At 35.1% G+C, this 15,516-nt stretch overlaps 1 protein-coding gene across 2 annotated transcripts in view; it reads left to right on the forward strand.

Moving 5' to 3' along the window:
- GNPTAB (N-acetylglucosamine-1-phosphate transferase subunits alpha and beta) overlaps positions 1 to 15,368 on the forward strand; it is a 42,918-nt gene extending 27,550 nt beyond the window's left edge. Inside the window, exons 12-22 of one of the 2 annotated variants that reach the window (XM_038164930.2) lie at positions 784 to 987; positions 2,384 to 3,510; positions 4,484 to 4,683; positions 4,945 to 5,164; positions 6,199 to 6,312; positions 7,554 to 7,639; positions 9,458 to 9,556; positions 11,563 to 11,730; positions 12,950 to 13,040; positions 13,616 to 13,673; positions 14,169 to 15,368. In XM_038164930.2, coding sequence (XP_038020858.2) covers positions 784 to 987; positions 2,384 to 3,510; positions 4,484 to 4,683; positions 4,945 to 5,164; positions 6,199 to 6,312; positions 7,554 to 7,639; positions 9,458 to 9,556; positions 11,563 to 11,730; positions 12,950 to 13,040; positions 13,616 to 13,663 — 2,357 coding nt within the window. In that variant the 3' untranslated portion in view covers positions 13,664 to 13,673; positions 14,169 to 15,368. The remainder of the gene's footprint in view (positions 1 to 783; positions 988 to 2,383; positions 3,511 to 4,483; positions 4,684 to 4,944; positions 5,165 to 6,198; positions 6,313 to 7,553; positions 7,640 to 9,457; positions 9,557 to 11,562; positions 11,731 to 12,949; positions 13,041 to 13,615; positions 13,674 to 14,168) is intronic. The other variant, XM_027449160.3, reaches the window with a different exon arrangement.
- Positions 15,369 to 15,516: the final 148 nt, after the last annotated feature.

Raw genomic sequence — 15,516 nt, forward strand, 5'->3', positions numbered from 1 at the left:
AGATATAAGCAAGACAATTTCCATTTACCTGTAGAAACAAGTATTGATGGCACACAAGATGGGAAGAGTCAACCATGTTGTCTTAGTGTCAGATGCAAAACTGAATTTATGAATGCAACAAAGACCACACTAGTGGCAAAATGGGCAGCCCTACCAACCCTACCGCATGTTTCCACCACCTTGCTTGCGTAGTTATTCTTTCAGTGTGGGCATTTTGGAGAGGTTTGGGTTACTTTTAAGCTAGATTTGATTTTCTGTATGCTGTATGGATGCTAATATTAGCAAATGGTTGCAGCATGCAGGGAAGGTGAGTGAACACTTGAGCGCAAGAGCAGTTAGAGCAGTCTAACCTCATAGCAAAGCTGCACCATTAGTTCCTAAATTGAATTTTCAGAACTGTAGGTTAGGAAAATGAAATGATGCTTCTGGATTAAGAAAGTGATGTACTGTTCTAGGAGACTGTAAAGTCAGGAATGCAAGCAAGAGGAAAAGTATATCTTTTCTTTTCCTACGTTGTTGAAGTTAAGATAAAATATGTTGCAGTTTTTGTTGCATTTTTAAGTCTGTTTGCAAAACTCTACAGTGAGATTTTGTATGCTATACATTTTACAGTAGCTCTTGGGGAGCTAGGTAGTTGCCTTGTTTTAATTTTACTGTTGGTAAATAAAGTTCTGGTGACTTTTCTCAGACGAGCTTTAATACTGTGGCTTAAAATGTACCTTTCCTCAGAAATATGAATTTCAAATGACTGGTCACTTTTGTGTTTTTTTTCTCTCCCTTTAGGTAACAGCGGGGGTAGTCGCTATGTTGCTGGTGGTGGTGCAGTTGGAGGTATAGGAAATGGACCACCATGGCAATTTGGTGGAGGAATAAGTGGTGTTTCATACTGTAACCAAGGGTGTGCTAATTCCTGGCTAGCAGACAAATTCTGTGATCAGGCCTGCAATGTTCTCTCCTGTGGATTTGATGCTGGTGACTGTGGGCAAGGTATGTAATAAGTATGGTTGATAAACATAATGTTGAATTTGTTTGCCTTACCTTTCTTGGTTCATGTTTATTCTCCAGTAGTTCTAAGAGCCCTGCAGTGCCATGAAAAATTGCTGCTAGCAGCTGAAGGAAAAAGGCGGGCACTTCCTTTATTTACTGATCCAAACATAAATCATTTTTTGTGTGCTGCTTTAGTTAGTAAAATCTGTATTTGCCAAGCATGGGTGGAATGCTTGATGTTTTATGGAGCAGCAAGCATCAAAATCATTACCTAAGAGGCTTACGCTTTAAATGCAGAAATTACATTTCAGCTATGCAAATAGACTTGACCCAAATGAGAACAGCTAATTTGATGGTGCTCGTAGTGGTTATTAAATTAAAGGACCCCTGTGACGTTGAGGGTGTAAGTTCAAGTCTGGCTCTGTACTCTTGCCAAAGGTTACTTTTAGTCACCTGTGGGTTCTGCTGAGGAGCTTGAGTTACCTAAGCGTGTCTTCCTTGTGTGCTGCTGGCTACAGAGGCTTTCATCCTGTAATTGTGCTAGCCCAGTGAAGCAACTGGGTTGAAGGTGGACATTTTCACCTCACTGCATTTAAAAAGGAGAGTCGTTAAACTTTTTTTTTGTACTAATATTAGAAGATTCCCAGTGCAGTCTAAAATACCTATTTTTTTTTTTTTTTTTTGAAGGGAAGATGCAGAAGTGCAAGAATTTTAGTGAAGAAAGCATGGAAACTGTAGAGCAAAAAGTATAGAGGCAGTGCAGGTAGAACAAGGAAAACAAGGAGCAATTGGAGGTTGAGATGTCAGAATTTTATTTGGATATGAAAGGCTAGCAGGAGTCAATGGAGTGATTGAGAGTTCTGGATAAAGGAAAACAAATGGGATAATTTGGCCTGCTTGAAAAAGTAGAGACTTCCCTGCTTCTCAGGTCAAAAAAGTGCATTGCTGGCAGTGAGGTTTTGTTCTCAAAAGAGCTGACAGATCTGTCTTCTGTTGTGCGAGCGAGAGGTTTTAGAAATTCCAAATCAAGATTCAATCTAGTAGTGAAATCTAACTTGTGTAATGTGATTCTACTAAAATGTGGCCAAAATGAGCTTGTTACTTATGACACATAATGTTAAGTGAGGTGTGATAAGAAGCAACTTAGGCTCTGTAGGTAGGGGAGTGATAAATTATAGCATTTTTTTAGAATTACCATTGGAATCTACATCAGGTTTATAATTCTGAGTATATTCTAATAATGTGTTATTTAAGATAGGTGAGTAAGAAATTGGAAGCTACAGTAAGTGTTCTTTCACAAAGTAGTCTCACTGCTAAAATTGTGAATCTCGCTGGATATATTACAATTTAAAAATACAGAAAAAATCTCACACTGAAAATTCATTTTTTTTCCCAGATCACTTTGAAGAGATGTACAAGGTGACACTTCAGCTTAATCAGACCTACTATGTTATTCCAAAAGGTGAATGTCTGCTCTATTTCAGCTTCAGCGAAATAGCCAAGAAAGGAATTGAGGGTTCATATAGCGATAACCCAATTATTCGGCATGCTTCAGTTGCTAACAAATGGAAGACTATCCACCTCATAATGCACAGTGGCATGAATACAACTGTAATCTATTTTAATCTTACGTTTCTAAATAAAAATGATGAAGAGTTCAAAATGCAGGTAGCTATTGAAGTTGATACTAGAGAGGAGCCAAAACTGAACGCAAGTTCCACGCAAAAATCCAACTCTGATTTTAAAACTCCAACTTCAATACCAGAAGCTGAAATGATATTTGAAGATATTCCTGAAGAAAAACGCTTTCCAAGAGTCAGGAGACGTCGAAATGAAACAGGAGGGAGTTTCCATGAAGAGATTATAATACCATCAGTAAATGAGTCTCTTCTTCCTGAAAATGTTAAGATAGCACTGCAGAACCTGGATTTAAAACTAGAAAATGGTGATATCACTCAGAAGGGATTTAACCTATCCAAGGCTGCTCTCCTGAGACCTTATCAGTTCTCAACTACAGTAAAGAAGATTGTAGGTCTAGAAAAGAATGATGTGCATTATAATTCACAAGATAAGAAAAATGAAACCATCTGGCAGAAGCCTCATGAAGATGTAAACAATAGCAAAACAGAAACAGCAATAAAAGCAAATGGGGAAGTTCCTTCAAGACTTACCAGAACAAAAAGGACTGATGTGGCAATGAATACAAATAAACCTATTTCCAAAATGAAGCCTAAATCCACCCAACCAGCCCAGAGAAATGGGATACAGTCCATGGGAAATGAAAATGAACCTCAAGAAAAAGTATTGAATTCCCTCATATTAAGGGAAACACAGAAATCAAAAAATATTAGGAATTCTGAGGCTGGTGAAGATACAGAGGGAATGGAGGGCAGAAAAGGGCATGAACAGTTGGATACAAATGTAAGGGAGGGGTTAGTGGGAAGAAAGTTACAGTCTTATGCTGGAAGTTACCAAGGCTTTTTGCCATGGGAGAAAAAGAAGTATTTCCAAGACCTTCTTGATGTGAGTATCTTAACATCACTGCTTAGTGGAATAATCGTATCTTATTGCATGTTGTGGAATTCTGTTAATATTATTTGTAAATTTAGAATGTGTCTTGCCTTTGATGTAAATGCTGAGGTTTTTTGAAAACTCCTTTTGAGTTTTCATATAAAATCTGAACTGTTTGATTTGGGCCTCTCATAGCTAGGTGGTGAAAGCTGAATAGACATTTCCACTCCTGTTCTACTGAGTGTTTTTGAAGTCACATTCCCTTCTTATTCACTGTATGTTGGTGCAGTAAAATTATTCACACATACAGTACTGCAAAAGAGATTAAATTTTGTTTTGGATGCATTTATACAAATGTGGATACACTTTATATAAATTGTAAAAATATTCTTATGTATAATGGTAAGTATTCAAGATCTAAAAGTTAAATTGAAAGGCTGCCAACAACACTGAATATCCAGACCATGTCAAGAAAACATGTAGAAAGCTTCTAGCCAAAGCATTTCAGCGGACTTTTTGAAAACCTCTAGAAAAGAAGATAGAGACTATGCTTCAGTTGGTACAACTGTTTTGCACTACTCTAAATAGCAAAGGTGCTATTACCTCTTTCTGTTTATCAAAGATATCAGTTATCAAATATGGATGAATAATCAGGAAAAAAAAATAAAAACAGGCAATATTATGAATATCTGATAGAAAACTGTTGAGTGTGTGAGGTGTCAGAAGAAAAATATTAAGGAAGGTTTTTTTTGTATACCACTATTCTTCAGAGTATATAATTTTAAAGGATGAAGTTACCTTCCTTTTTTTTCCTCCTATTTTTAAGGACGCATCAAAGGTGCATGAAGAAAAATATTCAAAACTTCTCTTTATATTTTTACCTATTTAAAAAAAGAGCTGGTACCTGCCTGAAATGTCAGTTTTCCTATGTATTTAATCTTCTTTTGATACTGTGACCTTAATGTACGCTTGTCTTGCTGTTTAGGAAGAAGAGTCATTACTCAAAGAAATGTCATACTTTACTGATGGCAAACATCTTGGAAGGCAGCTGAAAGATACATTTGCTGATTCCCTTCGATATGTAAATAAGCTTTTAAACAGTAAATTTGGATTTACATCTCGGAAAGTCCCTGCTCATATGCCTCACATGATTGACCGCACTGTTATGCAAGAACTACAGGATATGTGAGTATGTCTGTCTATGAAATAATGTAGAACTGTAGGTAATTCTATCTTTTATAACAAAGCTTTGTTATAGCTATTTCCAATGTGTTGATGGCTGCTCATTAAAATTATATTTTGAAAAGGGAAATAGGGAATTTATTACAACATGATAGTTGTGCTAAAGTAAGGAGGACCTCTAAAACTTTAGATAAGAATTTGTTTTCAGATAAGCAATGTTTTATTAGAAGCTGGAGTACTAATTTAATGTATGCTTTTATGTAGGTTTCCTGAGGAGTTTGACAAGACATCGTTTCACAAAGTGCGGCACTCAGAAGACATGCAGTTTGCTTTTTCATATTTCTACTATCTTATGAGTGCAGTCCAGCCACTGAACATCTCTCAGATCTTCGATGAGGTTGATACAGACCAGTCAGGCATTTTGTCTGACAGAGAGATTCGAACGTTGGCCACAAGAATCCATGAACTGCCATTAAGTTTGCAGGTACTTTCCTCAGCAATAACTTCTAGAGTGACTTTGGTTCTAAAGACTGAATATGTTACATTAAAATGAATTAAATCTGTATTTATCTTTGCTTTAACATCTGTAACATCTGTCAATTCTTAAATTTTAGCTGGAGAATATAACATTGTGTTCTACTTCTTTATTGTTCTCATATGGACTCAACAATTAAGTTGAGTTCTAGCAGCATCAGAAAAATGGATCACTGGAATCTAATCTTAAGAAAGTAGTTGGTATGAATTTGTTAGAAAGATGTTCTCTGGTAAAAGACACAGTGAAGAGTGGGATTCTGTTGTGCATACGCTTGTTCTTGCACATCGTAAAAGACTGTCGTTGACTGAAGAACTTGTTCCCTAAAGAAAGAAGTGAGAAAAAGGTCAGCAAAGAAGTGATACCAGTAAATACTATGACCATAAACAATTCACATTCCTGGCTTTCTAGGAACCTGATAAGCAGAGGATGTGGTTTTGGTAGGACTTGTGATCTTAGAGACAGTTGGTAGAGAGGGAATTAATTGTACCCTTTCTGCTTCACAGAAGAATCGGGGCTCAAAACAATAAAATCATATTCTTGAAATGGCACAAAAAATCACTAGCATAGCTGCAACACAGCTCTGTTTTCAGGTGTTCCTGTCCTGTACCTTAATCAGAAAATCTTCCTTTACGTTCAGTTATTTATTTATTTTTTTTTTTATCTGGGATTTAATTTATCACTTCTGGTCGGGGAATTCTGTACTCTCTTTACGTCATCAGTAAAGATGTGTTTTTAATATTCAAATGAAAGTAACAAATCACGCTTTATGTGGTCTCAATTCAACCAAGCATTTCCTTCACTTTAACTATATTGAGATTTCTACTGACTTTAACAGTTATTAAATTGAGGTGTGCTAAACAAATGTCTTATTTTTTTACAGTAATATAGAAACTTCTTATGCATATAACATTAAGTATGTGAACCCTGGATTTTAGAACTACAGTAATGAGAAAACAAGAATCTTTTTCTTTCCTTCCTGGTAGGATTTGACGGGTCTAGAACAAATGCTAATAAATTGCTCAAAATCTCTCCCTGCCAACATCACTCGGATCCATGTTATTCCACCAACTCAGGAAGCATATTATGATCCCAATCTGGTAAGAAACATTGGTCCTAAAAGATGGATGATTTCTTTCCTGAACATGTATTTACTATGCTTGAAATGTTGGTTTGATTTCTAGAAGGAAAGTATTCACAAAAATTTCTACTTGTGTGTACATGAAATAAGTGTATTAAATATGAAAATTTTACAAGCTACGTGCTAACTTAAAGCTATTAAAATTTTCTGTAAAGCTGAGCTTTAGAATTTTATTATATATAGGATTTAAAAAGTCATCCTTATTAAGAAAATTCACTAGTGTAAACCCAAAAGATAGTGTGCTCAATACCTCTCTAACTAGAACTTCTTGATAAATCTGCTTGAATGATATTCTGTGTGTTAAAATAGATATCATCGGAGGAATATCTTCAGTCAGTCTTCCTAATTCAAAGGCTTCTGGGTAATTCCTTTTAACTTTCAAAAATTGAAGGCTCAGGACTAGATGTTCATTAAAGATTTATGTCCTTAATTCCTATTTTGGTTGTTAAATTCTACTGAAATCTGTGGAAATTTAGGTATTAGTATCAGATTTAAATATTCTAGATTCCTAAATTTCTTTTGCAAACAGAATTGAATTCCTGCATCAGTCTATGCTTCTGAAAAAATGTGTACACGAACTTTGCTAAATTGATGACCTGATGTTTTATTGGTTAAAACCAATACTGTACCAAAGCGGGGGGGGGATAAAAAATTGGTCAGTACAGGTCATGAGCTGTTGGGTAGTAAGAGCATTGTCAATCCCCATCATGCAAACAATTTTTCTTCCTGTTGTCTGCAACAGATAAATTTATATAAATCTAGTACCATAGAAATATCCCTTGAGAACATGGATTTTTATTTCCCAGAATTGTTTCAACATAGGTTAATAATATAAATAAGGCTAATGTGTATCATCTGTTCTGTGGAGTACGCCTGGCCAGTGTTAGTGGTGACTTCCACCAGAAGAATGTTAAAACAGCTGTCAAATGAGTTACAATTTCTGAATATTGTATTGAGGATGAAATCTAGAAGTTGCAATACTTTTGCCAAAAAAAGTGTATTTTTCATATATTTTTCAATATTGGTATGTGTAAGTATTGTTTACGTCAAAAGATAATGAAAAAACAATATGTTTTACTCTCCTGGAATGAAAGCAATACACAGGTCTCCATAGCTGTGGTATAAATTTTCTACAGTGTATTCCTTTATAACAAATTCTATTCTTCATTAAATTATATTCTAAACAATGTTTTTTTCCAGCCTCCAGTAACTAAAAACCTAGTAACTAATTGCAAACCTGTGACTGACAGAATTCGTAAGGCATACAAGGACAAAAACAAATATAGGTATGTTACAGTCCTGTGAAAAGCAACTTTCATAGAACAATAGGAAGATTTGTGAATCTTTATTTTAAGGTACCATCTAAGGTTTAACAGTGGAACTGAAGAAGCATACTGCTAACTATTCACGTCTCTTTCATTGTGTAAGATTGTGGGATTTTTTTTCCATAGCTTTAGTAGGCTAAAGATTTCCATGCTAAACCTTGGGCCAGATCCCAATTCTGTAGTACAACAGTAAGAAGCTGGACTATCTTTAGACAGCTATAACAAACTATAATAATAACTATATTAATCAAGTATATACAGTTAGGGAGGGCAGTTAGAGCAGCATAGAAGGGTGGAAAAAGTTTCTCATACTTAGAAATTTTAAGTTGTAAATCTTCTTTGTCCTTGTTTCCTCTACAGAAGTGGTTTAGATTTTGGTGTGTTATTTTTTTGTTGTTGTTGTTCTTATTTAAAAAAAAAAAAAAAAACGAAAAGCATTTTATCTCTAACTGCCTTGCACTTTTCTTGCAAGGTAGAGAAGTGACAGGTTGGGACAGGGGTAAAACAAAATGGTTCCCATCCTCTTTTGGAAAGAGCAGAACAAAACATGATTTGACTTAGGTTTGAATAATCACTTCTGAGCAGATCTTCCTGAGATGTAGGTTCAGGCAGATCTGTGCTCTCTGAAAACGGCAAACCAAGGAAGTTATGCTGAGGCTGTTTGCTGGCATGGAGCTGACAGCTGTGTCCTGCCCACTGCCTCACCAGCGGTGTTAGATGGGCAGAGTGGTAGGGCTTCTCTGAAGCATGTGGCTTTGCCCCAGGAGTGGTTACAAAGTCAAGCAGTTCTGTAGGATGAAGGAAAATTACAGATATCGCTTAGGGCAGCTTTGGGGCACTGTTACACACTCATTCACAGTACCTCAAGCTGTGCTGTATGCTTTATAAATAATTCCCTTCCCAGAAGAGCTTACAATGAAACTGAAAAGCTGACATAACAAATGAGATTGAAAAATGTTGAGGCAGGGGTAAGGATTTGCTGTACTTAATGATATAAATCAGCTTAAGGTACATGTGGTTCTTAAGCTTTAATATTAATAATTGCATTATTAATGTGGTGAGCTTTATAGGTAGAATTCTTTCTCACATGAGACTTCTCAAACAGGCAGTGTATTTTCTTGTATGAACATTAAAGATGCGACAGGTGCATGTACACCTCCACATGAAAAATAAGTATGGTACCTCTAGTAAGACCACTAAACGGGGGCAAATGCTTTTCCACACTGGGAACATCCTTCAGAGATGCAATATTTCTGGATGTCATATACAGCTCATTGTTTTGTCTGTAAGCTGGGTAATGAGTAGGTAGGTGGGTGAGGAAGGCTTGCATTTGTATTTAAGATCGTAGTTTTATGTATGCTTTTGTATCTTTAAGGTTTTTCTGGGGCCAGTGATTGGAAAATAATGTATTTTCTCATGTCTGTAGTGTAATTTTAAATTACAGTAATACTTTTTTTAAATAAGGAAATATAGTGTAATGTCTACTTCAGATTCATAATTATTCCCAAAACTTTATTATTATGTCAAAACAAATCATTTATCAAATGTGTATTAAAATTGTTCAGTCTAGAATAGGCTGCTAATAAATCTATTGGAAAGTGGCTCTATGCAAGAGCATTAGCTGAAAAATGTAAACACATGGATAGAAATCAAATGTCAAATTCTAATGTTTTGGACAGTCAGATTAGAAATAAGTTCTTCAAATAATAATACTTACTGAACCTGACTAGAGGCTGCTTTACTAATGTATAGATAATATTATTTTTTTTTTACAAAAAGGTTTGAAATCATGGGAGAAGAGGAAATTGCCTTCAAAATGATTCGCACAAATGTGTCTCATGTAGTTGGTCAGCTAGATGACATACGAAAAAATCCCAGGTATCCTGTTTCTCGATTTGTATAACGTTTTGGGATTTGTTTTCATTTTCTGCTTCAACTGTTTGTGTATTGTAAGTCATTTATTGCAGTGTATTTCTATGCTGTGTTACAGAGCAAGATCAATTCTAATCAAAATACTTCTCATTGTTTTCTATTTAACAGAAGAGGCTGTTTTCTCTTTTATGCTGGGGGTTATCCAATTGTTTCCTATTACATTTTTATATGTCTAGAACCTTTGAAGTTGTATTGAAAAACTTCAACTATTTCTGAGGCTTTCATTTTTGTAATTCTAGAGTTTATATAGTTTATGCTGCAGGCAAGTTTATATTAAAGGAGTGAAAATTTTGATCTGCTTTATGTTTAAATTGTTAATGTGTTTATATGTATGTTTAAATATGTTTAAAGTGTTATTGTAAAATTAACACTTAAGCGTGGACGATTTTATTGCAAAATCTGTTTTGCATATCCACTGTGCTTTTGTGCTCTGTTACAATGTCACAAGAGGTATGTTTGTTTGTTTTTATATTTGATGAGAAATGATCCAAAGCTAGAGGTTAGTCCTCTCGTTTCTTTACATTGCAGTGGAGAAGCACTTGGATACCCGATTCTGAGAGCAGACTCGGGTCTAGTGCAGCTACTGCATTCCTGGGGCTAATGAGCTGCCAGTTCACGGGAACCAGGCAGGGATAGTCCAGAGTAAACCCTCCAAACACGTATAGCATAGACATCTGGTTGCCATAACCAGATGCTCTGCATAGCACAGCTACTTGATAGTATAGATACAGCCGGCTATTCTTTGAAGATGGGAGGCATATTTTGTTTTTCTCAGATGTGGCAATTTGAATGAATGACTGTTCCCTGCGTGTAATTGCCTAAAGCAGGGTTACCAATTGTGCCAGATTCATTACAGTCTGAGGAAAAGCGGTAATGCCCTCTGTAGGCAAATTCTTGTGCTGCAGAGTTCTACTTATTTCCAGCTTCATGGAGGAAGCCTGAACTTTGCTCTGCTCTTTGAAAGGGCACGCCATGCTATAGAGAATGCAGCTGACCAGAACCACTTCTTTACAAAGGTTAGCAATTACAAGGCATATGTCATCAGATATTATTTCACCCTCTGGGGAAAATGTAAAGCTCTTGTATCTCACAATATAAATAAAGCACATAACCCTGTCCATATGTGGGAAAGGGAATTTTTTGTCAGCAAGCACTCAGTCAGAGCAGCCAACGGGACATAGCAGTCTAGCATACTAGCTGCTGGTTTAGTTCCAGTAGTTTTCAGTAACGTAAATACTTGTGAGTTTCTTTTGTGAGAAATAACTCTTCAAGAAGCATTATTTGGAGCATATTTATTTTGTCACAGTGATTTTCATATAAATACTATCCAGGTTCTTGTCTGTATTTTGGCTTATTATATGAGTTCAGCTTTAGGTCTGTGATATGCCCATTTTATGTTGTGTTCACAATAACTTAAAGCCTAGGGACAAAACTTTGTCTTCTGTACAGTCTTCTAATGTCTTTTATGATAAGTTTCTCTGAAGAATATAGAACATATACTTAATTGTAGAAGGTAGATATAATAATATTAACAGTGAAACTCATCTTATGATTTAAGGTACTTTACTCATGATAACTTATTTAAAACTATAAAGCTCTTATTGAAATCATAATCCCAGCCTTCTAATTTGCTGTCTATATCTAGTGGTAGGTTTGGAGATGATGCATATTAGTGCCCGTTAGATGGCAGCGTTATATATGAATAGAAGAGAGAGACCCATAGCTTGTTACTGCATTCCTTAGAGGTGTTGATTCACTGTCAGCCTTGGTGCCCCCTGAATTGAAATCAAATTAACTTAAAATAATGCAATAATAAAGAATGTAGTTAACAGTATCAAATGTATCAATTTGGTTTTAAAATGGTACTCTTATCAATTTTGTTTAAAAGGTTTCTGTTTGCGTTCTTCGTTTTATTAAAGGAAATATGCTAACAAAGCATTTTTCTTTTCTAGAAAATTTGTTTGCCTAAATGACAATATTGATCACAATCACAAGGATGCACAGACAGTGAAAGCAGTGCTTAGGGATTTTTATGAATCAATGTTTCCTATACCTTCCCAATTTGAACTGCCAAGAGAATATCGGAATCGTTTCCTTCACATGCATGAGCTCCAAGAATGGTATGCTACATAGGTTCTCTTCAAGTTATTCTGTTGTACTGGCAGGTAATTATAGGACATACTGATACAAGCCCTTTTTTCCCAATATTGTCATGAAGGAGTTACAGATGAAGATGATGTGGAAAGATTTAAATGGATTAAAATTTAATGTTTGCAGGATTAGTGTTTTCCTATTTTTCCGAGTCTAACATTTCATTGATTGTCCGTAACTTATTTCAAATAAAAAAGTGTGGGTTTTATTTTTTTTTTTTTTTTAAATAAGAGCAATCAGGGTTTCTGTCTTTTTTATTTATCTTTTAAGTAATATTTGGAATGCGTATTGCAAAGAGGCAATATAAATTCTGGTGGTACCACTTCTCCCTAAGTGACTGTAGTGAGAAATGTTGGCAGAAATAATCTTCTGGATAATTATCAGAGAAGATACATGTACCTCTTTCACATTTTTACATAATGTGTGAAATTTCCATGTGCATTTACCTCTTCCCATTCTATAAATAATATTTTAACTTAGAAATTGGGAAAGTTGATTATAGAATACAAGCAAAAGGTTGGAAGGTATAGTGATAAAAATGAGACAAGACAGTAATTTTGTTCCTGATCAGCAAACTATGGGAAACAGCTGTTCATGACAGAAGAGAAAATATTAGAGGACTTGTAGAAGGAATCAGAAGGGTTGTAGGTGAGAAGAATGGGTGTGATTGTAGTGCTACAAGCCCTGCAAACTGACTTCAGCAGTTAGCTGTAGAAACTTGGGCTGGAGCTGCAGACATATCATTGGCTCTGTTTTTGAGGACAACCACCAGGATGTTGTTAGCTTCACAAGAACCCTGTATTTTGACTTGTTTGTGGTCAAAGCAGATTTCTACCAGATTGGTTTAAAGCCTGCTGAAGTGCTGGTGGAAATCCATTTTTAGCTTCAGATGAGTTTTCCACCTTTTTCTTGTATGGTGTTCAATTTTGGTTTTTGCATACCAATTTTGGTTTTCCAACATAACCAACACCCATAATAGCTCAAGGCTAACAGTAGGTTCAAGATAATACTAAAAGCAAAGGATATGCAGAGCTTGAGCCATATACAGTAAATGTTTTGCTTTTTATAACATAAGTTAGGAGAGAAATTACCATATTTATTTTCTTTGTCTATTTCACGGAAAGTCTTTAAAGTTTATATCTGATTTACAACATATGCAATTGTCTTTCTGTTTCCATCTTTCTGCAGGAGGGCATACAGAGACAAGCTCAAATTCTGGACCCACTGCGTTCTAGTAACACTTATTGTATTTACAGTCATCTCATTTTTTGCTGAACAGGTAAAAAATTTATCAAATCTATAACATCTAATACACCGCTGTACCTTCAAGATAATATAAAATGTATTTTTAACGGAATAGCTAGGGTTTTTCCTTCATAAAAGAAATAAGGATGATACATGACTACTGATTAGGTTGCTTCAATTTTTAAGTTGTCATGTCCATTTCCATATTCATGGAAAATAGTCGTACCTGGGGGGAGGAGAGTTGTGTTCCCTTGTCAGCTGTTTTGTGATGGTCAAAACCATCATAAATGTGCTAAATTTGGAACTTCACAATCAGTAATTTTCTGAAAATCTTGGTCTATTAACACACGTTGATAGTGCAAGTAAGCCAATAGGAAGAAAACTTGAGTAGTATCACCACTCTAGTCCTGAGTAAGGTGTTTTAGGTGCCTAATCCAAATCTAATTCCTAAGTAACAATGAGTACTCCTATTGAATTCAAAATGCTTTGAATCAGACACAAAGAAAAAACTCCCATTCTGCAAGCATAAAATCATTTTCTTAAACATGATTAATCCTGCTAAATGTGGAGGGAGCCAATTGAACAAATCATATGGGTAATTCTTTGCAGGTTGGGGCCTTAAGTAACCCTTTCCGTGGTCTGATGAAGAGGGTGTAATTCTTAAAAGGTTGGCTTTTGACATTTTTTTTTCCTCCGCCTGTAACTTTTTGCATGAATCTTTCCCTTAATTTTCAGCCTTCTGCATACATTAAAAACTTCCCCTGCGTAGTAATTTTATTTTGGAAGGGAGTATTCAGCTCAGTAGGACAGCTAGGTATGTAAATACTGCCAGCTTTGCATTGACCTTTCAGAAACAGAATGTAGCCTGGTTTTATATTACATACACAAATTAACTTTAAAATAATCAGAATATAGGTATACCGTATCTCTCACTTTCTGCTTGTATTCTGGTTATTGAGAAGTACAGTGCAAGTGCCTATGCCTAATAGATGCATTTGAATAACTTTCTGTGCAGTGGGGGAAAAAAAAAAAAGAATGGACAGTACTGACTGAATTACCATGGATGGTACAGTTTCTATGGTTTCTAGGATGAAAGGCTGACCAGCTGCACACCTCTAGCCCAGCAGAGAACTAACTATTGTATTTTCTTTCCTCTTCTCAGCTAATTGCACTTAAACGAAAGATTTTTCCAAGGAGAAGGATCCAAAAGGAAGATGGTCATGAACGAATAAAAGTGTAGAAGAGCTTTATTTTGGAGATCAGTCTACCTCAAGATGTGATAAGCATTCAAAATCTCTTTCATAAGTGTCTTTTATGGTTTGATATTTAACCAAGGTGATATGAAGAAAAAAAAATCATGCATCTACAGTTATGATCTCTGCAGTACTCTGTGATATACAAGCTGCTGGAGCTGTGACAGGAAGCAAAACAAACATTGCAGGAAACCTGCATAGGCAGATTTCAACTGATCTTACTTTACAAACATTAGTTCATGGCCATGTTATCCTTTTTTATAAAAAGGGTTACCTAAAGAAATGTAGCTGCATTTATTGCAGTGTATGTTGCCAACTAGATATAATGTTAGAAGGCAAAGTTGTTTGGGATGAGCTCAACAGGTACTTGATCTTGCATTCCGAAACATTTTGCAAATTTCTGTCATTGCTGCTTTTTTTTTTTTTTTTTTTTAGCCCTATGGGAAAACGAAGGGAATTATGTAACTTGTCATTTACCTTTAGTCTATCCTTAATGATGTTGGCATTCTTTAAAGCACAGTGACAATTCACAACGTTATTTGTAGTATTTAATTGGGATTTGGAATAAATGCAATCTAATTAAAATATAAAATATCAGAACAATTAATTATTATTTTGAAGTTACTTTATATCTTATCTGGTGTATTATATTCCAAAGAATACAATGTTGCTGTTTCTTGATTACAAAGAGAGGGTTTTAATCAAATGGAAGTGATTAAGGTAAAATACTTTACAAGCATTGTAAATATAAAAGCAAAAGTGCCTCTCTATATGAATGGTTAACAAACTGTTTTAATGTAGCAATGTGTGGGAGAAATGTTTCACTTCAGAAAACAAAATTTATACTGACAAATGAAGCTTTGGTGTTTTTAAATTTCATGGGATTTGGCCCTGTATTTGTCTTGAGACATCAGACTAGTATGATTTTATGTGGGAAAAGATACTGTATGTTTTCAAGCACAAATTTTCAGTGGCATATCTTCATTGTACTAGCAGTATTCAAAGAATGCATTAGTGTTTTTTTTGTAATCAGATGTACAAAATGTATGTGCATATGTATTGTAAGATACTTGTTTGCTTTGAAATCAACTAAAATATGGTAAAAGGTTTGTCTGTTTCTGTTTTAAAGTAGACAAATTCACTCATTTTGATAAATTAGCCATTAATGCTTATAAAGCCTTGCGTTACAAGTTCTTATTTTCTTAAATGTCCATGAGTAATAATTTTAATAATATTTGATGCATGAGTGGATTCTCA

This window comes from Anas platyrhynchos, chromosome 1, assembly GCF_047663525.1.
Source record: "Anas platyrhynchos isolate ZD024472 breed Pekin duck chromosome 1, IASCAAS_PekinDuck_T2T, whole genome shotgun sequence".
Classification (NCBI taxonomy): Eukaryota; Metazoa; Chordata; class Aves; order Anseriformes; family Anatidae; genus Anas; species Anas platyrhynchos.